The 26,004-nt window shown below is 39.4% G+C and overlaps 2 protein-coding genes and 3 non-coding genes across 9 annotated transcripts in view; 2 read left to right on the top strand and 3 right to left on the bottom strand.

Annotated features, from left to right (window-relative positions):
• Positions 1-12,888, top strand: part of galnt14 (UDP-N-acetyl-alpha-D-galactosamine:polypeptide N-acetylgalactosaminyltransferase 14 (GalNAc-T14)) — a 46,305-nt gene extending 33,417 nt beyond the window's left edge. The window contains exons 11-13 of the mRNA XM_055023955.1: positions 219-363; positions 5,375-5,494; positions 11,507-12,888. Of these exons, the coding sequence (XP_054879930.1) occupies positions 219-363; positions 5,375-5,494; positions 11,507-11,665 (424 nt within the window). The 3' untranslated portion in view covers positions 11,666-12,888. The remainder of the gene's footprint in view (positions 1-218; positions 364-5,374; positions 5,495-11,506) is intronic.
• Positions 12,889-13,723: 835 nt separating this feature from the next.
• Positions 13,724-22,831, top strand: angel2 (angel homolog 2 (Drosophila)). 5 transcript variants are annotated; one of them, XM_055024001.1, is made up of 9 exons: positions 13,724-13,934; positions 15,348-16,132; positions 16,557-16,768; positions 18,981-19,050; positions 19,824-20,254; positions 20,454-20,589; positions 21,359-21,428; positions 21,514-21,665; positions 21,807-22,831. In XM_055024001.1, exons 2-9 carry the CDS (start codon positions 15,355-15,357, stop codon positions 21,974-21,976), a joined length of 2,019 nt encoding a protein of 672 aa, XP_054879976.1. In that variant the 5' UTR covers positions 13,724-13,934; positions 15,348-15,354; the 3' UTR covers positions 21,977-22,831. The 5 variants fall into 5 exon arrangements, with proteins under 5 accessions (XP_054879976.1, XP_054879975.1, XP_054879978.1 ...); XM_055024000.1 differs by lacking the exon at positions 13,724-13,934 and adding an exon at positions 14,256-14,452; XM_055024003.1 differs by lacking the exon at positions 13,724-13,934 and adding an exon at positions 14,477-14,636.
• On the bottom strand, positions 16,864-16,936 carry trnat-ugu (transfer RNA threonine (anticodon UGU)). The gene has a single exon. It is a non-coding gene; the product is annotated as a tRNA-Thr (tRNA).
• trnat-ugu (transfer RNA threonine (anticodon UGU)) lies at positions 17,496-17,568 on the bottom strand. Its single transcript has one exon. It is a non-coding gene; the product is annotated as a tRNA-Thr (tRNA).
• Positions 18,624-18,696, bottom strand: trnat-ugu (transfer RNA threonine (anticodon UGU)). The gene has a single exon. It is a non-coding gene; the product is annotated as a tRNA-Thr (tRNA).
• Positions 22,832-26,004: the final 3,173 nt, after the last annotated feature.

The raw sequence follows: 26,004 nt of genomic DNA, 5'->3' as shown, positions 1-26,004 counted from the left end.
TGACAGTTAACAGCTTTATGGACAGTAGATACTGAAGCAGATGTTTTTAGTCAGACCTGTGAAGTAATCGATGTGACTGAAGATAAACAGGGATAAGTTTCTCTGGCTCTCACTGAAACATTCGTCCTCTAGTCCTGGAAATGGTCTTCAGGCGTTTCTAGTTGTTTTTTGGTTCCTCCGTTTCCCAGCCTTCTCTCTTAACGTCTGCTCGTCTTCAGGGTCCCAGACGATTCGGACTCCCAGTCAGGTGTGATCCGACAGCGGCAGAACTGCCTGGAGTCCCGGCGGGTCGAGGGCCAGGAGATGCCCGTCCTCACACTGGGCCCCTGCGCAGCAGCAGAGGGGGGCCCCACCAGCAGTCAGGCAAGCCTGTCAGCATTTACCAGCAGAAAATGCACAGACATACCAGGATACACAATGTGTTTATGTTTCCATATTCCTGGCCTGGAAAAGGTAAATATAGCACATATTTAGGTCTTTTTCTTTCCATACAGTGGCATTAACGTGTTTTCACATTATCATTTGTCCAAACTAATATCAGTCAAAGCCAGCGTTCATCCAGCAGGCGAATGTTTCCCGAATCCATATATTTTATGGCACTTTTATCGGCCCAATTCTGATCTTTTCATTCCTAAAATAATCAGATTTTACTAAATTAGATCCGATACTTTTCAAAGCACCTGCATTCAAAATGATCGTTGGTATTATATTTCTCTCTTACATCATTGAAGTTAAATGTGACATCATTCTGCGTCAGAAGCAGCCGATGCTCCACTGAAGTTGTGCTCTCTTTTGTCTTTGCTTCCTTCATCTTTTTATGATGTCATGACCAAATATTCTCCACACAAAAGCAGATATTGTTCTTGTAAGTGTTGTTTTTCAGCCTGCTGACTGGAAGTGTGCAGCAGCAGGTTGCGTAGAAGTAGAGCTGAGCTGCTGTTTGCTTCATCCGCCTGCAGATAATTCCAGTTATTCTGTCATTTTCTCTGGAATCTCATTCAAATGATTTGAAACTCTTGGCAGAAAATTGGAGAGGTTTTGCCTTTATATTTCACAGTAACAAAAAAATTTCTTATCCCACAAATATTAAAATCCTGCTGAAAGAAAGTTCCTTGTTATGCATTCTGGAATATGCATAACATGTTTCCATGTTGTTGTTTATGTATAGCCAGTTTCTATTAAATATGACAACATTTAGAAGTCATATTGTGTAAATGTAAATGTTTGTAAACATCAGACATGCAAATTATGAAGCTGAGAAAATCTCAAGACGTTTAGTTTGTGCAGAACAGAAAACAGATGATGTTTCAGTTTTTGCAGACCGGTTTCTTTCTGACTTTGTTTTGCTGGACGTCTCTGACCGTGTTCATTTTTCACTAACCAAGCACAGCAAAAAGCCTCTGTGCGTGTGTGTGTGTGTGTGTGTGTGCGTGCGTGCGTGCGTGCCTGCGTGCGTGTGTGTGTGTGTGTGTGTTCTCCATCCTCTCAGCTATAATTAATACCCATAGGATTCTCATTATTCCATGTTTAGAGCGATCGTGGAGCCTGTGATTCACGCTAACAAGTGGGCTTGCAGAAAGCCAACATGTCAGCAGCTGAAAAACCTAAAGGCTGGAGAAAACAGCCTCTGACTTGAAGGTGGCTGGATAAAGTCCCACAGCTTCCAGTTAAAGTGAGAATGAAAAGCTGTCTCTGATCCAGAGGAGTAAAAAGAGAAACTGGAACCTGTTCGGTTCGTTCACGTCAGGCCTGAGATGCCAGGCCGGATCTGAACGTCAAGAATTAGATTTAACTTTAGTTTAAAGGGTAAAACAGAAAGAATCTCCCAGGGTTGGAGGGAAATTGGAGGTGTTTTCATTGTAAATGTGAATTACTTTTTCATTATTCTCTTTATACTCAAATGTTGCCAGAGAAATTACGACAAATCAACTTTTATCTGACACAATTTTCTCTCTTTTTTTTGCAACCTGGATATAAAAACATCTTTTATACCGTCTTTATTGTAAATTTATGCCACAACACTGCAGGATAGTTAACCCTGCTCACATAGGATCTAATGTATTAATACTTTATATTTTCCTCATCAGGAATCAGCAATGAGGACAAAACAACAACATAGCAGGAAAAATCATTATTAAGAAGCAACACTGTGTAAAACAACGTTACTCAAAAAACAGAATCACAATTTGGAACAATTCTCTAGTAACTACTTGTTTCAAAAGAAAAATAACCTTCCCTTCTTTTCTTAAAAACTTTAAAAGTATTTTGGTATAACTGTTAAAGTTTCTTTTAGTGACATAAAGTCATTCTGATCGGAGAACCAACAAGGATAAAAGCATGTTGTCTGTCAGTGACTGGATTTATTCATATTTGCCAATTAGATTGAAGCTTAAAATTTTTAAGCAACTGAATATTGTAACAGTAGCTCAGCATGTTGGACACACCAACATTTTTAATTGGCCCTGCAAATCATGTCTGCAGGGCTCACGGCAAAGTCAGCACATTTTGGCCATTTATTTAAAAATAGTCACTTTATAGACATTTACAACCTCAACAATCAGCTTTTTCTGCTTGTTTATTAGTTTTGAATGTCATATTATCAGCGTTTAAGTGTTATGTTTTGTTTTAAGAGTTAGAAATTCAGTTGCAGTTGTAGAAATAAACATCTACCAAATCTTTCAAATCCAAACTGGCAGTAAAGTTACTGATATTACCATCTGCATGTAAGCAAAGCTACTTTACTTAGTGTAATATTTCTACCTTTTTGTCAGAACTTTGTTGTTTCTGCGGCTTTCAGTCTATTTTTCCTTGTGATGTATTTGGTGTAAAGATGTTAAGTTTGTACCTGGGTAAAAGTCTTTGAGGCAGAGCCTGTAATCACCCTGCAGATGAGAATGCGTGCTGCGTCAGTCATCTGTGACACAAATCAATCACACAGCTGCATTACCCAGAGGTGAACAGCTGTATTATAGATGGTAGGAATCCATCTCACTGAGCCACAGCTATGATTGTGAACATTAGTAATGTAATTACCTCTGAGGCTGTGAACGTGTGCATGAAAAGCAGGCGGATTGGCCAGCTTTTCTCAGGTGTCTCTTATTTTGAGCCTCTCTGCTTCCTGATTTTAACCCTTTATTTATTGTTAATTTTTGAATGAAGACAAAGGGAAAATCGATGGGGAGTCAGTCATAAATGGACATAAGTTAATGCAGAATGTTGGAATATCAATGTTGCATTTTACTTTTGATTTAAAAACTTTTAGACATACAGAAACCAGGATGTTTGCACATCCTAAAAAAAATCTGAAATTCCTTAATCCAAAATTAATATTCAAGTTGGTCTTCAATAAGTTAATCAAAGCTCTCAGATGCTCCTTTGGCATGACTTTAATCTCGTGTAGTTTAGTTTTCTTGTGGGATTTTTCTGTCAGGCAAAAGAATGAAAAATCTTTATTACGTTCTTTGACTCGGTTTCCTCATCTGCCTCCAGTTCAGTAGCTAGTTAGCTAACTAGCTTGTTTGAGTCGTATCACTGGTGACCGGAAATTATCTGCTGTACAACGTTCGTCTTGCCAGTGGTTCATATCTGTTGCCAAGTTGCACAATGCTACTATTTGAAATATGCTCTTTTCTTTTGTGTATTTCTGTCTTATTGCAGGTCTCAAACTCTAATCATAGTGGTCTTAAAATGTCTTAAATTTAAGTTGGAAAAACCTGCAGAAACCCTGATATGCACACAGACAAATATATTAAAAAGAAATCTTTAGAAAACGAGGAAATAATTCAAATTTTTCTCCCTCATCACAAAAAGTGAAAATATTTCCAGCCTTTATTTCTTGTAGTTTTTTACGATTCTGGTTCAGATAAAATAGAAACACAAGTTTTTAATATGACATAAGTTAATGTATAAATAAATGTTATTTTAAGCAGAAATGTCAACCTACTGAAAAGTATATAACATTTTTGAACATACTTTTTTTCATCCACTCAACTTTCTAGTCATAATCCTGGACATGGCAGCTTCTTTACTTTTTATATCCTCCCTTCAAAAAACATTTGCACATATTTTTAATTACGCTAATAAACATTTAAGGTGTTTATGATGTCTGACCTTTGCAAAATATTCACATTTTCAGAAACACCTCAACTTTTTATTATCTATGATCCAAAATCTTTTAAATTATTAGAAATATTTTATTCAATGTGATGAAAATATGTAACATATGAGTTTCACTTTCTGAAATGGAGGACAAGATATTCACCTTACAATAACAAAATATGATAACTAAGAGAATTCATACTTAAGAACTACCAAAAAGTGCCCAGTCAGCAGTTTTTCATTCCAGCGTGAGCGCTGAGGTTGTCGGTTTGGTTGTGTTGGGACTGAATCTTAAAAGTGCAAAGACACGCAGTAACTGAGCGGCGGGTGGCTCCAGCTGTGAGATAATGTATTGAACTGGAGCACCAATTAACCTCTGATGTCATTCCATTTGCAGCAGATCGACAAATCAGTCTCTGTGAAATAAAGCCTGCAGCGTTCAGATGTTCTTCAGAAAACAATTTACCTCAAACAGTCGGCTGCAAAGACCTCCACTTCTCCTTTCAACCATTCTCAATACTAAATACTTCCAGAACTTGTACAGGAAAACACAAAGTTAGCAAAACTTGAGAAATCCATGGGATTACATGTAAAAGGTTTTGCTAGCCGGCGATAGCGCCAAGATCTTCAAGTCAAACTTTCATTATTCAGACATTCAGACGGCCAGGCAGCCTGATGGTCACACTTCTGCTAATCCACTGATAGCAATAGTTTTCATTTAGAGCCTGAGCATTTTTGCTAACATTAAAAGTGTTCAGCACAAAGTGCTAATTTAATTAGCTGTTTTATAAGCTTTCAGTTGAACAAAGTTTGATTTCTCTGTTGAAGTTCTGATTTTTGACTGCTAAGACTTTTTTAAGTAAATGTTCAGGTAAAAACTGCCCACTGTTAAAGGACTGCAGCAAAGAACATGGCAAAAACATCAAATCCTACAAAGTATTTCTGAACTAGTTCATGCAAATATCTTAGTTCACTTAGTGTAGTGCTCTATGATACTGGAAAGTAGATAAAAAAACTCTCTAGATTTTGTGTTTTTATGGAAATCCTATCTTTGAGTCACAGATTCTTCATGTGAAACCAGGGAGGGACGAGGGACTGATCCAGAGGAAGCTGGAATACTGTTACTATCTCCAAACCACAGTTTAAAGTGGCAGTTCAGTTCAGTACTAAATTGTTAGTTTACTGGCAGTGTAAGAGTTAAAATGTGCAGAAGGCTTATAAACACACTATGGCTGCACACATTGATTAATAACTGGAATATGTTTTGTTCCTGCAGGAGTGGGTGTACACTCACGGGCAGCAGATCCGTCAGCAGCAGCACTGCCTGTCGCTGTCGACCACCTTCCCTGCATCGCAGGTCCTCATGCTGCCCTGCAACATGGCGGACGGGAAGCAGGTCTGAACACAGGCACACACACACACACACACACACACACCCACACACACACACCCACACACACACACACACACACACACACACACACACACACACACACACACACACACACACACACACACACACCCACACACACACACACACACACACACACACCAAACGCATGCATCCTCGGCTCAGACTGACAGGTGGTGTGTATTTGCATCACCGTCTTCCAAATGGCAGGTAAATAAATCAAAATGTTAATTAACCTGAAGATGAATTTATTTAAAAAATGACTGATATTCACACATGTGCAGATGCTTGGCGCGTTTCTGAGGGTGCAGCTTTGAAAACAGACACTCACGCATGTCATTACCTGACCACTGGGCACCTTGACGGCGTCCCAGAAACCCCTGCAGCAGGGAACCACCTGACAACCAATAAATCACCTGAGGAAGAAGAAGAAGAGGCAAGGGAGGGGAGACAGGAGAGGAAGGATGGAGGGAGAAAGGAGACGAGGGATGGCAGAAGATTTTCTCATTAAACCTCACCAACTGTTCCAACGTGGAAAATCTGCTCCGGTGTGTTTGTGTTCATCGCCTCCGGGTTCCTGCGACGCAAAACCAAACCAGAGGATGCATGGATCCAATCACACTCAGAAAACATGTTCATATTTCCACGTTCTGATATCTGACATGACGCACAATAAGATTCAATTGTTATTTCATCTAAAAGTTATCCAGGCAGAAAATGAGAAACAAAATGAGAACGATGGTAAAAGGGCGTAAAAAACAGAGAATCAAGATATAAAACAAAGCAGTAAAAACAAAAGAGAAAGAAAGAAGAAAAGCTCAAAAACACATAAGTAATCACACTCACAGTCAAAATATTCACTCCCCAAAAGCAAGTTTCCCCTTTCCAGCTGCTAAACTAAAGCCTGCAGACAAATCCAGGACTAAAATAAAACATATATTGCTCAACTTTTTAATAATTCACACTTTTATGCACAGTCATATCATTGTGAGAGAGAAAATAATAATCTTCTCCTATTTTATTGCCTTTCCAGTTCAGTATCACTGTAGTCGCTTCAGTCTGTCAGAATAAGATATGAGAGAATCACCTGCATTCAAAACCTGACCTGATTGGCTGATCAAACATTTACTGTCATTCAGTTCAAGACTCAACTTATTCAACTTCCTAAAACAGCAGAAAACTCAAAATCAAGCTCATTTTACACTGGAGTAAATGTTTGAACTCGTTTTTAATAAAACATTTTTTTGCATTTATTATTTAATGGATTTTTGTTACTTTTCTGTGTTGAGGTTCCATCCAGTCTGACTGAAGTTGAGGATTTTTCAAAGAAGAAAAGAAAAAAATAAAATTAAAGCCTTCTAAATTTTGAATGTCATGGTGATGATGAGACGGATTGTTGTTCTTTTTAAAGACAGTGAACGCATCGCTGTGCATAAAGAGGCTGGAAGTGTGAAAAACAAGCTGCAAATTAGGAGAGCAGGGAATTCTGCTTTGAGATGTGAAGAATTTAAAATGATTTTTGAGAGTTTATTGGAGGTTAAGACAAGAACAAACCTGCAAAACAAAATGTACAAGAGATAAAGACAAAAGATGCAGATGGAAGAGAACTGAAAAGGAAAAGAGACGTTGAATTTTACATTTGCAAAAGAAGATACAGCTTGAAGAAATGAATAAAACATGAAAATAAAGAAACAAGGAAGGAACAAAAGGAGGAAGGATGAATGTAAGGCAGAAAGAGAAGGAAGGGAAAAGAGGGAGGAAAGAATGAAATGAAGGAAAGATGGAGAGTAAGAAACAAAGGAAAAAACAAGGAAACAAGAAAGGAATTAAGACAGAGTAGGAAACAAGAATGAGTGAAGGAAGGAGAGTAGGAAACAAAGAAGGACATAGGGAAGGATGGACTGTAAGAAACAAGGAAGACAGAAAAATAGAAAAGGAGAAAAATATGAAACATTGATTATAGATACAGTTAATGAACAAAGTTAATTTCTAAACACATTTTTTCTCCCATTTTGCTTGACTTTGTTTGAAATTAGCCAGAAAGTTGAGGAGAGAAACGAATCAGCTGGAAACGTCTGCAGCGTTTTGGTTTCCGTCGTTCTGCTGGGAAATTTCCAGATGGTTTCACTACGTTAGCAAAACGAGACTCTCCGCTGAACCCTGGAGACGGAGGACGTTGGGGAGACCGGGGGCTGATGTTTGGGTCTGCATGCATGGAGACACGCAGGCAGCTGCAACACACCTGCCTGCAGGAGGCGCTGCTGCGGCGTCACGGTTACACACAAACACAGCATCTGGGTTTGTTTTAGCCGTTTCTGTGTGTACTGCAGGCGCGCCGCTGGAGCGCTTCTCTGTCATGTAAATGAAACGTGTAAACCTTTGTGCTGACACACTGTGTGTGTGTGTGTGTGTGTGTGTGTGTGTGTGTGTGTGTGTGTGTGTGTGTGTGTGTGTGTGTGTGTGTGTGTGTGTGTGTGTGTCAGAAGGCAGGAAGTAGAGCGATGATGGCTAATTAGAACGACGATCCGGCAGAGAAACAACCCAGAGCTGACAGGTGGAGACTGAGGGAAGGAAAAAATGCAGAGAGAAGCAAAAAAACAGAGGGAGAGAAATAAAAAAACACATAAAGACAGAACTAAGCAAAGAAGAGAAAACTGGAATCATTTTAAAACTGAATTTCCAAAGTATTCTGCAAAAAATCTCACATAAATGAAGCAGCAGCACTTAGTGTCACATTCATCTTTAGTAAATTACATGTCTGCCTGTAAACACATTGCTACGCTTAATGGTAGCACAGGTTGCGTCTAAAAATGTCTCATAAATAGAATGAAAGATGCAAAAAGGAAGAATATTTTAGCACATTAATAAACCTGCAGCTAACAAATCACAACGGCTGTGGAAATATCAGAACGGGAGGCGAGCAGAAGTAGTTTCCACTCTTAACGCTACAGAGAAATCACATGAAAGAGATACAAGACCTGAAAAAATACATTCTACAAAACTTAAACACAAACATGTACAAAAAAGATCTGGAATATTAATTATTTGTTCCAGACTTCTCAGAAACATTGCGTGATGTTTTTGCACCAAACAATCTAAACAGCTTTGAGAAAAAAATGTTTCTGTCAAAATGACAAAAAGAACCAGGCTGACAGATTTTTTTTAAATTGCAGGAAAAACATGAGAGAGATTAAAGTCTTGATGTTAGCAGAATACAGAATAAATATGAGGAATAAAGTCATTTCATTGAGAAGAAAAGAGCCTCTGACAGAAAAACATTTTATCAGTTTACTTAGAGATTGGCAGAGGCTTTAGATCAGGTCAAAGGTCAATGATTCTAAGTCCACATCGCAAAATCTTTCTTTTATAAATATGTTATTTTACATATTTTTCAAAATTGTCACCATGTTGTGACAGTAAAATAAGAGACATCATTTGTGAAAAGGTCGATCCTCCACCCACGTAGAGAGTGATTGACAGCACTAAGACCCGCCTCTTGGCTCTGATTGGTTGGTTCTGGTTGGCACTAGAAAGCTGAGCAGCTCCATATTTTCACAGGTTATCAAACATTCAGAGCGACGGTTTCAACAAATGTGTCAAAAAATATCTAAAAGTTACCTACTGCAACTTTGAGGAAATTGTAGAGCTTTGTTTACTTTTCAAAGGATTTTTAATATTTTTTTATTATGAATGTAATTTTGTTTAATCCCAGTAAGAAAAGCTACAGTGAAATCTTAATGAGAAAATATATCAGAATCACTTTCAATTCAAACCTTCCTGCAGGATAAGAGTTAAAGTTTTTGTTTTGAAATTATCCAAAATGTTGCTTTTGTAGTCTGAAATGAAAACGCTCTGGTAGGAGAGCTGAATAGTGAAGTGAGCAGAAGCCTCCCAGGAGGAAGTGTCAGGCCTGTGATGACCCGAGGATGATGAGATGCGCTCTCAGCTCCCAGCGGTCGTCTGGAAAAGGAACAAAGTGGCCTGAACTTTACCAGAGCTGCTCTGGCTGGCACAAAGACGGAGTGATGCAACGTGTTCCTCTCATATTTGATGTCAGCTCTGCTGCAGCAGCTGGTAATGAGATGAATACTAATTGATTTACTTTTAATTATCCCTCCCTCTTTTTTCTTTCAATTACAACCCAGCGGCCCGTCGCTGTGCTGCGGCTCGTCGCTGTGCTGCGGCGAGCGCCTCGTCCTGCCAGAGTTACTGCAGAGCTGCAGTTATTTCGCAGGACAAAGCTTGCATGTGTGGGATTAGGACCCCACAATGCTGAACCAATCAGAACATGTTCATGCTCCACATCCTGACAAAATCTGAAACTTAAGAACAGCATGGATGTGATTTATATTTTGTGCTTTAATATTCAAATTTTGACCCTTCATCAATTCTCCAGTCTAAATGGCTCTCAGTCTGTTACCCAGCTGTAGAATAATGATATAAATAATATAATATACTGCATTATTACTACTTACACCTCCACTGACCTCAAAATCTAAAATTTTAATTTCATTCAGTACCATCTCAGCTTCAAACAGAACAACTCGTGTCATTTATTTTACGGTGATACTTTCTGTTTTCTCCCTCATTAAGCAATGCAAAATAATGATACTTTAGTGTAAAATAATTTTCCCCCTAAGCATAAACAATATTTCAAGAGAAGAGATGGAGGGCCGGTTTAGAAGACACCTCCATCTAGTGGCCTTTAAGAGGAATTACACATAGATATTTACCTAAATTCACCAAAGTCTTGCCAACATTTGAGATTATAAACTGAAAAATATTTAAATGACAGTTCAACTTTAGCAAGATAGTTACAGAATCAGGGCCTAATAATTGTGAAAGTAAAACCTTTTCTACACAATATGAAGGGAAGTCAACAGCTGTGGGGCCATAAGGATTTTCAAGATAATAGTTTTGTGCTTATTTTTTTTTCTATCGCTTTTTTTCCTCTATGTTGCCAAATTACATTGTTGTGAAAACATTATTTGATTTCAAGAAGTTCTCATTAAATACAGAGACAGATAGTTATTATTATTTTAAGTCTATTAATCAGTTTTTGTAGTTTTTCTCTGGGTTCTCTGGATTCCTCCCACAGTCCAAAACAAAATGGTTAGCTCAGATCATGAGAAACATTTGATCAATATCAACATATTGATACGTCAGACTATTCAAACATTTCACTGAACTATGACCCAGAACTGCACAGCATTCTGGGAGATGTAGGCAGAGGAAATACTCAACCTCTCATGACTGCTTGCTAAGCATCAACTAACTCTTTGGTTACCTAGCAATGACCTGTTGAGTAACTGGCGCAGCAGCAGTTTCCTGTTTGTCCACCGTGTCTCATAACTGCTTGAAAATAAAAAGGGAAAGACCACGTCATCAGTTTGGTAGCATTTCAGATATTTAAAACAAAAAAACCCTAATAAATAGTTATTTATAATGACTGATATGAAACTCTTGTAATGGATTTTTTATGATAATTTATCATGAAATGAACAAGAACTCTTCTGATGTTTGTTGTTGTGTCTCTGTGATGGACAGCTGGCCTGTCCAGAGCGTCTCCCGCCTCTCACCCACTGACTGCTGCAGGACAGACATATTTATTGATTTATTACTCTATATTTTTCCTGAGCAGTTACTATAAGTTACCTATACTTGTATATGGAACCGTTGTAAATGGTGTCTATGTTGCACTCTTGGGTGAGCAGCTGTGAAACATTTTCTTTGTTTATATGCTAAATTCGGTGACAGAACCTTTGTCATAGTCAGAAACGTATTTCTCTGCAAACGGCTGCATCGTCTCAGATTCGCTCTGCAGAGCGTGACTGAAGACCTTTTCAGAAACGTCTCGGGCGAATGCAACTTTCTGGATTAAAAACATCCTCTTTCAAATGCAGCACAGTGTCTGAGCGAGCAGCAAGAAGGTTGAAGAAAGCCAAAAAGAATCAGATATTAGCATAAAACTTTGTGTTTCTTGTTCCTGTCCTGCAGCGATGGCAGAAATCAGGGACCCACCTGGAGCACATCGTGTCTCGATTCTGCCTGGACTCGGAGATGGCTCTGGACGGCATGGACTCGTCCCGCATGCTGGTCATCAGCCCCTGCGAACTGAGCGCCTACACACAGAGATGGGAAGTTCCCTTCTCCTGACCTCGTGACCCTGGGCCTCCAGAAACCTGCTTTATCACTCTGACTCTCCACCGGCGAGAGCTTTGGCCCAGCGCTCCACTTCCACTGACCGGAGCGGCGGGAGCGACGTCAGCACCGAGCCGAAGATTACCGCACAGAAACATGATGAAGACGAAGGGCTGAAGCAACAGAGGATCAGAAGGATGCATGGGTCAAATTAAAGAGTTTGAAACTAAGTGCACCTTAAAACTGTCAAAGCTGGGCAGAAACTTTTCACAATGAGGGAAAAAAAATAACGTCTGGTTATTATTTACAACAAACACGTTTCTTCTTCAAGCTGTTTAATCATCAGAAAGATGAATAGTAAGCACAAGTCATGTTTACCACATAACTCATCATCATTAACAGTGCAGATGTGTTTCCTGTTGCATTCAGCAGGAACGATTAAGACCTCGTCAAAATAAAAGCCATTCAGGCCGGGGGATAAGTATTCCAACATTTAATCTAAGTTTGAGATTTTTTACATAAAGTATTTTCAAAAGCATTTTTCTGCAAAAACCTTAAACCCAAAACTATAAAAATTAGAACAAATTAGCATTTTATTGTTGCTTCATCACTTCCTGTTTTGCCAGCACTTTAAAATAAACTGGCTTGTTTTTTGCCATGTTTTCTAGATTTTTTTGGTACAGATCAAACATTTCAGGTTAGCTGGAGATTATCTTGAAAAGAACACAAAGCTCTGAAGTATTTCTGCATCATTGTGTATTAATGTCGGTTTGCAAGGTGCTGGCTTTTGAAGAAGTTCTCATTAAAACATCAGTCAAAATACATATTTTCACTTATCTAACCAAATAATATTTTGTTTTACTGCCTGAAAGCTTTACATGACCTAATCTTCATGATGTTTCTTCATTGTGTGCAACTTGTTTCATTCTTCACATTATCAGCACATCCTCTGCAGAGATGTTTCCTCTCATGTAGCGACAGAATCCCAAACAAAGGCTACATTTTATTTCTAGTCAAATTAACAGCAAACAGATTATTGCTGATGAAATTCAAACCTTCAATCCTGGTGTCATGTGATGATGATTCCTGTTTTTGTTATCCTGAGGATCTAAACAGATAAAGTTACTGCTGATCTACAGGCTCCTCCACTTCCCTCACTTTTTTTCTCACTTCATCTGCAGCTGCATCATCTTGATATCCTCACTGATTCCTGAATAAAGTTTTATAATTCCTCTTTCTATTTTTGTTAAATGACTGTGCTGTATGTGTAAACTGTGAGCTCCAGTGTGTTTTTCAGCATCCTCACCTGGAACCTATCAGTCCATCACAAGGTCTGTAACTTTTAACTCAAGATTTATTGCTCCCTTTTTCCCTGGGCTATAAATTTTACACAACATTTGTCTTCAAAAGGCCAGATGAGGCTGATCTTCAAATTTCAAAAATGTCTACAAGAAAATAATGACTCAGCTAAACCATGTATGTTTGAATCAATCCTATAAAAGATATTTATGTCCTACCATCACAAGTATAAATGTGAAGAGTTGCTGAGACTTTAGGTGGAGCCAGAAGGAAAGCACTATCATGATGGTGAAGTATGGTGGTGGCTCTAGAGTACTGTGGGACATTTTCTCTTCTAAAAATCTTGGGAACCTTTTAGATGGAATGGCATCACTGACTCTTTCAGATACTGTGATATTTTGAATAAATAAATATATATGAAAATGGGTCATCACTGGATCCTTCAGCAGAATAAAGATCCAAACCATCAACCTTCTTCCATTCTAATCACAAAGAGAATTTATTATTTAAAGAGACAGTCAATAGTTAAAGATTAAGCGCTGCATCTCTTGGCAAAAAGGGAAGTGTTCATGTGAAAACTTCATATAATTACAGCTGATTCTTCCCCCTCAAATATGCACAAATTATCCATATCAATTTTAAAAATAATAATTCAGTCATGTTATTGCCAGAGGTGGCAGTATGTCTGGTGGCTGCCTTTTCCAAAAACAAGCTCATGTCTGCATTTCTAGCAGGATCACTTTAACGGGAGAACCAGCAAAGGAGAAACTGCTTCCCTGCAGACTGAAGCGGAGTGTCTGTTCAGATCCCCCTCTGGTTCAGCCCACCGGTCCGTTTCATCCGCTCAGGGAATCACTAACCCGAACCCGGCTGACCCACTTTGGATTTTAAAGACATTAAACAGCAGAAGATGTCACAGAGTGAAAGTTGACATTTAATCTTTTCAACTGCATCCCGGCTTTCCAGAGGAGAGAGTCGCCTTTACGTAAGCACAGCGACCTTTCCATTTTTCTACCTATTTCTTTGCGCAGCTGTGTTGAAATAACCTTAATGTTATCATTTCGTGTTTCTTTACAAACACCACAATAATACTGAATTTATCAACGCGTTTTGCAATTTATGGAGTCTTGACATTTCAAGCCGGTTAAATGGACTGTAATTAACTTAATTGTTTCCAGTCGGAACTGTTTTTCTCGCCGTACCGCCGGGGTTTGTAGTTCGAACCTTCAAGAATTAGAGTTGCAGACGGCAGAAATGGACTACAACTCCCAGCGTTCAGAGGACGAATATGAGCTGAAGATACGTTCGTGTACTTTTAAAAATGAAGTTTCTCGCTGTACCGCAGTTAAAAGTGTAACTTAAAAGAGATTTGGAGGATCAGAAGAATATTTTTCATTTTGGTTACATCTCCGGTTGATACGTTAAAGTGTTTCTTTTCATTTATATGTTGTTTTTTTAGGTTTTTGACACTATGTACAGTGAACGAGAACACGGGGAATTCAGGTAACTTTTTAAAGGTTTGACCTCATTGTTTTATATATGCGCAACATCTCGAAACCGTTTGGAATATTATGCGCTTTATAGCACATTCAAAGCTACATTTCATGTCTCAAATTGGAATAATAACGCACATCTCCTGTGTATTTGAAAGCATCACGTGCGTCACTTTTTAAGGACATGAACTGAGGTTTGTTTTGGTTTACGCTGGTTTAACTAAGACAGAAACGTTGACAATGTTCGTTTTGAATATTTTATCCGAATGCACTTGAGGCCCAAGGTAATAAATGGCACTTCCAGGCCCGAAAACAGGTATGCTATGCTAACGTTAGCTAGCTGTTCGTAGAAACGGAGCTTGTATTGAATGAGGCGCAAGCTAGCAAACATGTGTTAGCCTAGCTTTCGGTTGTTTTCGACACTTCAATATTGTCTGGATCAATATTGAAGTGTATTGATCAGGGATGGTTTAGAGTGAAGTCAAAATGTCATCAAATGGTTACAAATTATACGCAGTTCAATAATTTTGTAAAGATGCACCAGTTAGTCGGTGGAATCGGTATTTTGTTCCCAATATGCTGGGATTGCCATTAATACTGTAAAGTCTTGTTTGCTATTTAATTGAGAAATATCACTATTTTCATTCTATCAGCACATCAACCTCCTGTTCGTATTTTGAAACATTTTTTTTAGTTTAATAGAAATCACATGAAAAGCTTATGACATCTTCCTGTATGCTTTTATTATGGATAAACTTTTGCTGCTGATTTAAAACCTCTTCTATTCAGGAACTTTTCCCGTTTGATGTTGTAAATCCAAGAATAAAAGATCAGAATTTCAGTATTTTCATCCGTTCCCACATGTTAATCTGTTTATGAACTTTCTGTTTGATTCTGAACTCCAGACCTCCCATGTTTCTTCACCGAGTGAGCTCCTTCAGTTCCTGTGTTCGTCCCAGAGGGCACCCGGCTTTCCGCCGGGCCTCCTCCCACCACCACCCGTTCACCCCTCACCCTCATCCATGGTGGTCAGCCCCCAGATTCCCACCCTGGCCTCCTCGCCTTCCCCCACCTTACCCACCACCTTACCCACCTCCTTGTCCACTGTTCACTGGTAACAGGTTCCCCTTTGTGAATGCTGGTGGTCTGCAGTCATTCCACACCTCTGTGGATGTCATGATGGAGCGACCCGGCAGAGAACCTCCAACCAAACGATTGAAAAGTGGCCAGGACAGGAATAGTGTTGGGAAAAATGTTTCATCCAGGGATGGAGGAGCGAGGGAAACGAGGGCCAAAGCCAGGGAGAGAGAGTCAAAGCAAGTACATCATCATCGGGATTTCAGAAGAGACGGCGAACTTCCAGCGAACCACCGGTTCTCCGGAATTGGAGAAAAATCAAAAACCGGAGCTGAGAAAGTTTGCAGCAGAGAAAGAACTAAATGTGAGAGAAAAAGCAGCAGCGATAGAACAAAAAACCAGCAAGCTGCAGGATCCAGGACTGAGCAGGAGAAATCCAACATCTGGTTCCGAGGCAGGCCTGCTGAGGAGCAGTGGAGCCTTCAGCAGAACCAAACCGGGTCGGCAGAACCAGACAAGGTTGGCGGTTTTGATGCAAGGAGAGGGGCGGGGCCTCAGTACCAGCCTTCCAGTTCGATTCAAGCAGACGGACGACCTCCACAGACCGCTAAAGGTCAGTTTCCTCTTTTGATAATGGTCAAATAAACGCTGTTTAAATGTTTGTACGCCATAAAAAAATAAATGCACTGGGATTATTAAACTCATTATTCAGTGGAGCATTGGGGCCAACCTAAGTAAATAAAATTATGAAAATCGTCGTAAAATGACAAGAATGAATTTATACAAGCATAAAATCATCACATTATGACTTTGTTCTCATATTTTTTTGGCTTTATTTTGAAATGTTATGACTTTATTCTTATACAACTTTTTTCTCTGAGCCATTTTGATTCTCATGCAACTTCTTATAATATAAGTTTATTCTGGTAAAAAATTAAGACTTTTATGTTTTAATTGTGTTCACCAGTATGGCTAAGCAAAGCAATCCTGCCAGTCTGCACATTTTATCAGATGAAATTAAACCTTATTGTCTTCAGGTCTTCAGAGGTACTGGGAGACCTGCAGTACTGAACCCCAGCCACCAGGGGACAGCAGAGTCTTTGACTTCTCTGTGATGTCCTACAACATCTTGTCCCAGGATCTGCTGCAGGATAACGCCTACCTGTACCGACACTGTGACCCCGCCGTTCTGCCCTGGCCGTACCGGCTGCCCAACCTGCTGGCAGAGATCCAGCAGCACGACGCCGACGTGAGTGGACGACATTCCTTCCAAGTTTAAGAAGCTTTACCTTCTTCAATTTTAAAATCACTATAGATTAAAAAAAAAAAAAGAGTAGATAATTCAGGCCCCAGCGAGATTTGAACTCGCGACCCCTGGTTTACAAGACCAGTGCTCTAACCACTGAGCTATAGGGCCTCACCTGAGCAGAGGTGTGGATCAGGTGTAATTAAAGTTTCAGCAATGTGGACACACCTTCCACTGCAGCTGGTATGACTCCAGTTGTCTCAGTGCTCAGTGTCTGTAAATCTGGCTTTCAATGCATCACTGGATGTTATTTCACAGATGAGTACATTTCAGTCAGAAAGCGTGTAGATAACTGCTTCGGTTAGAAATAAGAGAGAAAAGTCAGAGTTTAACATCGGAAACATAAAATGTAAAGTCATTTAACATCAGGAGTCCTGTGGCTCTTTTTCCACAGTGGCTCTTTAAGAAAATGTGCAGAACCAACTATTTCTTTAAATATACATATAAAAAGTTCATGTTTTAGCAGGCTTTGTTAAATACACTACTATTTGTCTGGAGGACAGCAGAAATTGTCATGAAATTATGTTTTTCTCTGTTTTAAAACCTTTGCTATATATATAGTCAGATTTTGCTAAATATTCAGTTTTTTAACTGTGTTGATGAATTTTGTTTGATGGCCATCAGCAAATAAGAAATGTTTGTCTCTGCAGGATGGAAAAATAAACTTCTTAGGCCCCAGCGAGATTTGAACTCGCGACCCCTGGTTTACAAGACCAGTGCTCTAACCACTGAGCTATAGGGCCTCACCTGAATCAGCTGGTGGTGATGACTCATTTACACCTGTACACACAGCACAGCCACACCTGTATGTCAGTGTGTGACGTGTCGCCACTTTACTGTTTTGGACTTCAGTGGTTGAATTTTGATAAATCCAAAACGACAGTAAAGTTTCCTCCTGATAGGACAGAGAGGGTTTATTTCAGCTTCAAAAACACAATAAATAACGAGATGCATTAAAAGTTTGTTTCATAGTAAATATATTATGGAAAGAAATCTCCATTTAATCTAGGATGTTCAGATCTTATTTGTCAAGTTCAAATGCAGTGGCGCACCAAACGCAGTTTTCTGACTGCAGTTTTCTGAATATTTGAAAAGCCAATTCTGATTTTGGTTGCAGAGGTCAGTAAGAATGTGTCTAAGAATAAGAATCGTATGATGCTTCATATGATCAGATTCAGAGAAGATCAGCTTCATGTGTAAGTATCAGTATTCAAATGTTCTCCACTGTTACATAAAGCTTTTCTAAGGTACCTTACATTCTACCTACTGTAGGAGCTTCAGTTAATCAGAACAAGCAACCCAAACAATTGTAAAGTTAATACTTTCTAATCAGATCAACATAAAGCTAAAGAGTAGAAATGTGGAAATTTTGAAGTTTGGAAATTAAAAAAATCACTTGCTGGTCAAAATCTATATTCAATAATTGAAGTTTTACCAGCCTGATCCATTTGGGCCAAAACACTCAGAAGATGAATATAAACTTCTGACATGATTGGAGCAACTAACAGAAATAAATCCTAGGTTAGGAATAAACAGACATGTTTTATTGTCAGTGAGAAACGTCTGTCATGTAATTTAAATGTAACACAATGTATGTTATTGTCCAAAATCAGAGACATTTGGAATATTATTCATCTGGAGGAATTTTTGTCCTCAGATTTTATTTGGTTTATTTGTGTTTAAATCATGATAAACATCAGAAACTGATCCCAGTTTCTGTTGTACATCAGATCACAATTGTGTGAATAATTAGTTGTTTTTGAAAACATGTAAATAATCATAAATTGAAAAGTATTTCAGGCCCCAGCGAGATTTGAACTCACGACCCCTGGTTTACAAGACCAGTGCTCTAACCACTGAGCTATAGGGCCTCACCTGAGGAGAGGTGCGGACTCGGTCTAGTTAAAGTTTCAGTGCCGTGGACACACCTTCCACTGTGATGCCATAAACATCGCTGGATGTTTGATTTTGAACGTCATACCTGAGCAGCGCCTCCTGGTTTGGTACCAGACAGACCTGTTGGTTCTGTTGGCAGCTTCTTTCCTTTCTCTGTTGGACGGCTGAGGTTTAAACTTCTAAACAGGAAGTCATGAATACTGAGTGCAGCTGAAGGAGTGAAGATGTTCAAATAAATGTTGTTTTGTTTCTGTCCCAGATTCTGTGTCTTCAGGAGGTTCAGGAGGATCATTATCAGAACCAGATCAAACCAGCTCTACAGGCTTTAGGTACCAACTCCAACACATCCAACTAGTTCTGAACAATACGCAACTTATTCCAGTTTATAGAATATAGAAAGTATAATATGGTGGAAAATCATCAAAGCTTCCAGATTTTATTCTTTATCTTCTGTTGATCAAACCAAAGATGAATGTCTTATTATTATAGATCATAACTCAATATTTCAGTCAACTTTTCTGCAGCTGTAGATTTTTTTTGCTTTTCTGAGGAAATTAAATAACAGATAATGAAGGAAATAAAGTCTGGAAAAAATGAAACATTTTTCATTCCCTCATTGAGAAGATAAAAGTACGATTTCTATTTATATGTAAATAACATCCTTGAGTTTTACTTTGTCACAACTTGACTTTTTATTCACTGATTTTTGTTTTGAGTCACTGAGAGAAACAGGAAACCAAATGTTTCAGCAATAAAAGGTCATCAAAGGCTGAAGTAACCAGATCATCTCACATTAGGATTAATCTGGACCTAATCTGGACTGAAACAATTAGAGAACAAAATAAAAGAATCACAAACTGACTGAGAAGTTTAACAAGTTTTTATCAGTCAGAGTTTGAATGTTTCAGTCACGATATGAGCCTAAAGAGGATGTACAGCGTCAGAAAGTGCTGATAAAAATGTAGACCGTGCTTTATTAATGTGTGTGTGTGTGTGTGTGTGTGTGTGTGTGTGTGTGTGTGTGTGTGTGTGTGTGTGTGTGTGTGTGTGTGTGTGTGTGTGTGTGTGTGTGTGTGTGTGTGCGTGTGTGTGTGTGTTTCAGGGTACCAGTGTGAATATAAGAAGCGGACCGGGAGGAAGCCAGACGGCTGCGCCATCACCTTTAAATCGTCCCGCTTCTCGCTTGTCTCCTCAACGCCGGTGGAGTTCTATCGCCGCGGCGACGCCCTCCTGGACCGGGACAACGTGGGCATGGTGGTCGTGCTGCAGCCAAACGCCGGCGCCGCCCGATCCGACGCGTCCTGCTCCATCTGTGTGGCCAACACTCACCTGCTCTACAACCCTCGCCGTGGCGACATCAAGCTGGCTCAGCTGGCCATCCTATTGGCCGAGATCGGCCGGCTGTCCCGCCTCCCTGACGGCTCCACCAACCCGGTGATCCTCTGCGGGGACTTTAACTCGGCGCCGTGGAGCCCGCTGTACCGCTTCCTGACCACAGGCTCTCTGAAGTACAAGGGGATGCAGATTAACACGGCAAGACCAGACTAAACAATTAATCATAATTAATCAATTATTGAAATCATCATCATCTAAATTAGTTATCAAATGACTTGAGAATAAGAAAAAAATTAATTGTGATTTTGGTTCTTTAACACATGTAATCATTAAAATAATACATTTTGTGAATCATTCTGTGACATGAAAGGCCTGACTGAGTTCTCACGTTGTGAAGGTGTCGGGTCAGGAAAGCAGTCCCAGAGGTCACCGTTTCCTCACCCCTCCCATCTGGTCCCCCGGACTGGGAATCAACCAGTGCTGCCAGTATGAGAGCAAACCAGCAGAGGAGCCGCGTCCCAGCAGCCCTGCAGGTGAAACACGATTCCTCTCCGTTCAGACCGGACCAGTTCACTCAGTCTGAACCTGAACCGGTATCAGTTCATTTGATGTGAACCTGAACCGGTTTCAGTTCATTTAATGTGAACCTGAACCGGTTTCAGTTCATTTGATGTGAACCTGAACCGGTTTCAGTTCATTTGATGTGAACCTGAACCGGTTTCAGTTCATTTAATGTGAACCTGAACTGGTTTCAGTTCATTTGATGTGAACCTGAACCGGTATCAGTTCATTTGATGTGAACCTGAACCGGTATCAGTTCATTGATGTGAACCTGAACCGGTTTCAGTTCATTTGATGTGAACCTGAACCGGTTTCAGTTCATTTAATGTGAACCTGAACCGGTTTCAGTTCATTTGATGTGAACCTGAACCGGTTTCAGTTCATTTAATGTGAACCTGAACCGGTTTCAGTTCATTTAATGTGAACCTGAACTGGTTTCAGTTCATTTAATGTGAACCTGAACCGGTTTCAGTTCATTTGATGTGAACCTGAACCGGTTTCAGTTCATTTAATGTGAACCTGAACCGGTTTCAGTTCATTTGATGTGAACCTGAACCGGTTTCAGTTCATTTGATGTGAACCTGAACGGTTTCAGTTCATTTAATGTGAACCTGAACCGGTTTCAGTTCATTTAATGTGAACCTGACCGGTTTCAGTTCATTTGATGTGAACCTGAACCGGTTTCAGTTCATTTAATGTGAACCTGAACCGGTTTCATCTCCGCTCTGCTTTCTGTCTCAGCTGTGGAAGGAGGAATCTCTAACCTGACGGTAGACGATCCGGCCCCCCAAGCCTCAGCTGATGTTACCAGGTAACCCATGATATGGCTTTAATCCAATCAGAGCTTAACCAGGTGTGTTTCCTGAACGATTCTGACCTCTGACCTCTGATCACAGTTCAGAGCCAAACTGCTCCAGATACAGGATCAAACATGACCTGAAGCTGCAGTCGTCTTACGGGCACCGCCTTCTGCCGGACGGCCGCCCTGAGGTCACCACCAGCCACTCACGCACATCCCTGACCGTGGACTACATCCTGTACAGCTCAGGTACACACCCACACACACACACACACACCCACACACACACACACACACACCCACACACACACACACACACACACACACTTTTTTCTGTCATTGTTATCAGTAGTAACAGTTTTCTGTTCTCTCTCTTCTCTCCTTTATTAGATATAAACGCAACCCCTTCACTTCCTGGTGGGCGGGGCCTCCAGCTGCTGGGCAGGCTGTCATTGGTTGGCCAATCAGAGCTGGAGGAAGTCCACAGACTTCCCAACTGGCATCACTCATCGGACCATCTTCCTCTGCTGGCCAGCTTCCGCCTGGGTCCAGACAGCTGAAGGAAAAACTGGGTTCAGTCCAACCTCTAGAAAAAAACTTTTATTTGTTTCAGAAAACTAAAAATAGAAAATAATTTTTATTTCTGCTGCTCGTACGTTTCCATAGAGTTCAGAATTTGCACAACAAATCTATCATTTTATGTCTCCATGGTGATGGATTTACAAAACAAGTTTAGAAAATATATTTGCAGACATGCTGACCCCAAACATTTAAAAAACCAGATGCTAAATTCAATATGCAGAAATGAACCAACATGTTTGACTCAGACAACAAATTTCATCATAAACATTCATTTTTGTTTATTATAGATGAAAATTCAGATTTATCATCTTCTTTGCTCTGCTGATAACATTTTAATATTCATTTCCCTTTGGGATCAATAATGCATTTTTTTGACTAAATGAAGATGGTTTTTTTTTTCTAACTTTAAAAGTTTGAGGTTAAATGTATTTTTAAAATGATACGTTTAACTCATCACCTGCTGGTTTAACAACAGGAATTATGCAGTTAAGTTTGTTTGTCAATAAGAGAAAGTTTTATTTTATTGTCTCATGTTTTATAAGTTAATGTACCAAAAGTAAGAACATTACTATAAGATCATCTGTTTATTATTTTATGAGTTTTAATTATTTTTATTGCCAGTAAAAGAAGGATCTATGCATCTCATCATCGTATTTGGAAAACGTTTGTTAACTGGATGATTTCCACTTCATGTGAGGCTGTTATCATTTTTAATGCATCACTTTATCCTGGTATGCAGCAAGACGCCAGTTTGGACTCTGTGTATTTTTCTACTGTTTTGTTTGCCAGTTTGGGGAAGTTTACAGTTTGTAAATAATAAATTTGTATTTCTTACACCCAGCTGCAGTTTGCTTATTGATGCCAGACTGCAGGATGTTGTTGCTGTCAGACTTTGACTTGTCTTAGAGACGAGTATCAAACCGAGGTTAAACGTTTCATACCGATTTCCACCTGAAGGAAAGTCTGGTTTCATTGTTAGAACCAACAATTAATTCATTGTTGATTGGTTTGGTTCTGAAACAACCCAATCAAAGAGAATTTGGACAAATGTTTTTGGCTCCCCTCAAAAATGCTGCATTGCTCTGCAGCCTCGGCTGGATCTGCTACCTGCCTCACTTACAAACACAGGGACAAAACGAGCTTCCACCTGTTAGTTTGAAAGGTCAAGAAGATTTTCTGGATGTTTACTGTATTGCCACTAGATGGCAGCAGACAACCTAGTTCACTTGAAATGGAAAACTATGAGACTCATCTATCCAAAGAAACAAACACTGCAGGCCATAAAGTTTACAGAACTGATCTGTACGTTATGAGTCAAACAAAATACTGCATGTTGAAAATTCTCAAAGTTTTTTAATGGTTATGAGCCAAGTCCTTATTTTTGCTGAGCATTTGTTCTTCAGTCTGAGGATGGAAGGTCTCTCTGCCATCACCCTCATCCTTCATTTCCTCCAGGTTCACTGGAAGATTCAAGGCTTTCACACATGCTACAATCTGTCATATATTTTAAAATCATTGCAGTATGAAGCCTTTTTTTCTTTCATGTAGTACACAATTAAGTTACATATTCATAGTGTAACTGTGATTTATTTTACACTCACAATTTAGGATGACGTAATATATACACATAGCATAGTACAAAATAAACACACATATTATATTAAGATGTGATAAACACGCATACTATAGTATGATGTTTTTTCACATGTAGCAGCTCTCTAGTGTGATTAATTTGTGTATCTTTTCATTAATGTGTGGAATCTCAGATATTTGTATAAAGGTGAAGAGAATTTTAAAAATTCAGACTTTAACTGTGCCGCCTTCACTCAGGGAAAAGATGCAACTTCAGTCTGTCTGAAGTTTGCTTGCAGTTTTGGACGGGTTCTAGTGAAATATGGAATTAATAAATTATATCCATTCATTGGTCGAAGAGACTCGTCATCTTTACATAAAAACACTCCTCCCTCCCTGCATCAAACATCACATTCAGGCTGCTGACACACAGCAAGGTAAACCTTCCTGCCTCTAAATCCTGAAAATGGAGCAGAGAGGAGAATTGAGGGATTATTTCTATAAGTCTGCAGCCTCCATGAGCCTCACTGGAACACGCTCACATCTGCAGTTCGACATAAGCTGATTATTTTATCAGAAGCCAGGACCCGGCGCAGCAGTGCTGGCCGTTTCTGACTGGATTTCTCTCCTGTTCATTTTGACAAACTTTCCTGCTTAGTTCATTTAAAAAAAAGTCGATTTACAGTTGTATTTCCTCATCACAAGTAAGCAAACTGCAAACATTTAACTCAGATGTCGACCTTTTCTTTATCATCAACAGTAACTACATTCAGTAAAATAACTAGAGTTGGCAGAAAGGATCGTGAACCAGTGTTATTTTAAAGACTGAGCATAATGTGAGTGAAAACTCCATTAAATTTGTAAGAGATACAAAGAAGCTGAAATAAACCGAAGTAGAGGAACATGTTCTGAAACAAATGAGGAACACCTGCTGAAAAACATAGATTCATTTTTATTAAAACAACACATGCTGCTACATTTGGAGATAAAAACAGCTGATGTAACAGTAGGAGAGGAACAATGATAAATTACCAGGTTTCACATTTTTGCTTATTTATCTCCAGAGTACAAAACGACACAAGAAACTCAGTAAAAACCGACAAAACTCTCGTTTTCAAAGCTGTTGAGTCCGTCAGACTCTGATCATATTGAGAAGCGGTGGAGGGGTTGAGCTGCACACACACATGCACACGCCTGCTTCGTCACGTCCAACTGGAGCGTTATTAAAGGCCGACTCCAGAGCCAGACATGAAGAAACCACTTCAGTCAAAACAAAACTAAAGTTCAAATATCAACAGAATACACAAAGTAAACATGGTTTTACACCCATAATGAAAAACAAAACAAAAAAATCAGATTTAAATTTAACGCACTGCTGAGGCACTGGTAATGCTGGATCATGGTTTCTGAGTTTGATTTCTTTAAGAGATAGTTTGAAATCTTTTTTCATGAAGTTGTGCATCTTTGTTTGGTCGACCAGTCTCATGTTTTACATTAATAGGAGCTGAGCTGTAGATCTGTTCTGGGTCTAAAGCCGTTCTCCTCCAGCATGGAGCTGGTTGTTGATCTGCTGGCATCAATGGCTGACGAAACGTTGGTATCAGCACTTAAACAACTGAAAGGCTTCAGACGAAACACGACAACCACAAAGTGTCTCTCTTTGTAACAAAGGCGTTTCATTCAAAATCAGAGTACAATCAAAGCAAATATCCTAAACAGACTTGAGTCAAACGCAAAAGAAAACATTCAGATTCTTTTGAAACTGCTTCACGCAGAAAAGTAAAAGACGTGAAACTTTTCAAAATGTAACATCTCTGTGTGCTTCCATACGCTAACAAACACGAGGCTTTTAAAGACAAACTGCAGTAGAAACATTTCGCAGGTTTGGAGCCGAGTCCCAGATCGACATCAGAAACATGTAGAAACGTCTCAGTTTGTTCACAGCACCGTCATAAAAGCTCAGAATGAATCAGATCGTTTGTTCAAACAGTCACTGAGGAAGACTTGGTTTTGCTTCGTCTCTGCTAACAGCTGCTGCATAGCTTTTAACTTTCAGAAATACGCTGGTTCTGATGGAAAAACACGATGAGAAACATTCACAGAAAAGTTATACATCAATTTATGCAACCATGACGCAAAATATGTACGTGTGAATATATATTTATATAAATGTTTTATGAGTATTTTCATTTTTATTCTTAAAACACCTTGAAAGATGAGGGTTGATATAATCTAGTTTGTGGAGCTCATAAAGTCAAAGGGAAAAGACAATTAATAATCAACAGTTCAGTCAGGAGAAAAACTTCAATGTTCTGGAGTTAAGCCCTTCTGATCAGAACCGGGTCATCAGCAGGACAACGACCCAAACACAGCAACACATCTATGAATAGAATGGACGAATAGAAATAAAGGAGCGGCCTAGTCAAAGTCTAGA

The sequence above is a fragment of the Poeciliopsis prolifica genome, unplaced genomic scaffold (assembly GCF_027474105.1).
Source record: "Poeciliopsis prolifica strain line A6 unplaced genomic scaffold, Auburn_PproV2 SCAFFOLD111, whole genome shotgun sequence".
NCBI classification, from domain to species: Eukaryota; Metazoa; Chordata; class Actinopteri; order Cyprinodontiformes; family Poeciliidae; genus Poeciliopsis; species Poeciliopsis prolifica.
Note: the sequence above shows the minus strand (reverse complement) of the source record. Positions and strands in the feature narration are given on the sequence as shown.

Coding starts and splice junctions, on each gene's coding strand:
- angel2 (XM_055023999.1), top strand. CDS start 14,709: ATGCACTTGAGGCCCAAGGTAATAAATGGCACTTCCAGGCCCGAAAAC. Junction 14,759..15,347: donor ACTTCCAGGCCCGAAAACAG/GTATGCTATGCT, acceptor TCTGAACTCCAG/ACCTCCCATGTTTCTTCACC. Junction 16,769..18,980: donor TCCAGCAGCACGACGCCGAC/GTGAGTGGACGA, acceptor TTTCTGTCCCAG/ATTCTGTGTCTTCAGGAGGT.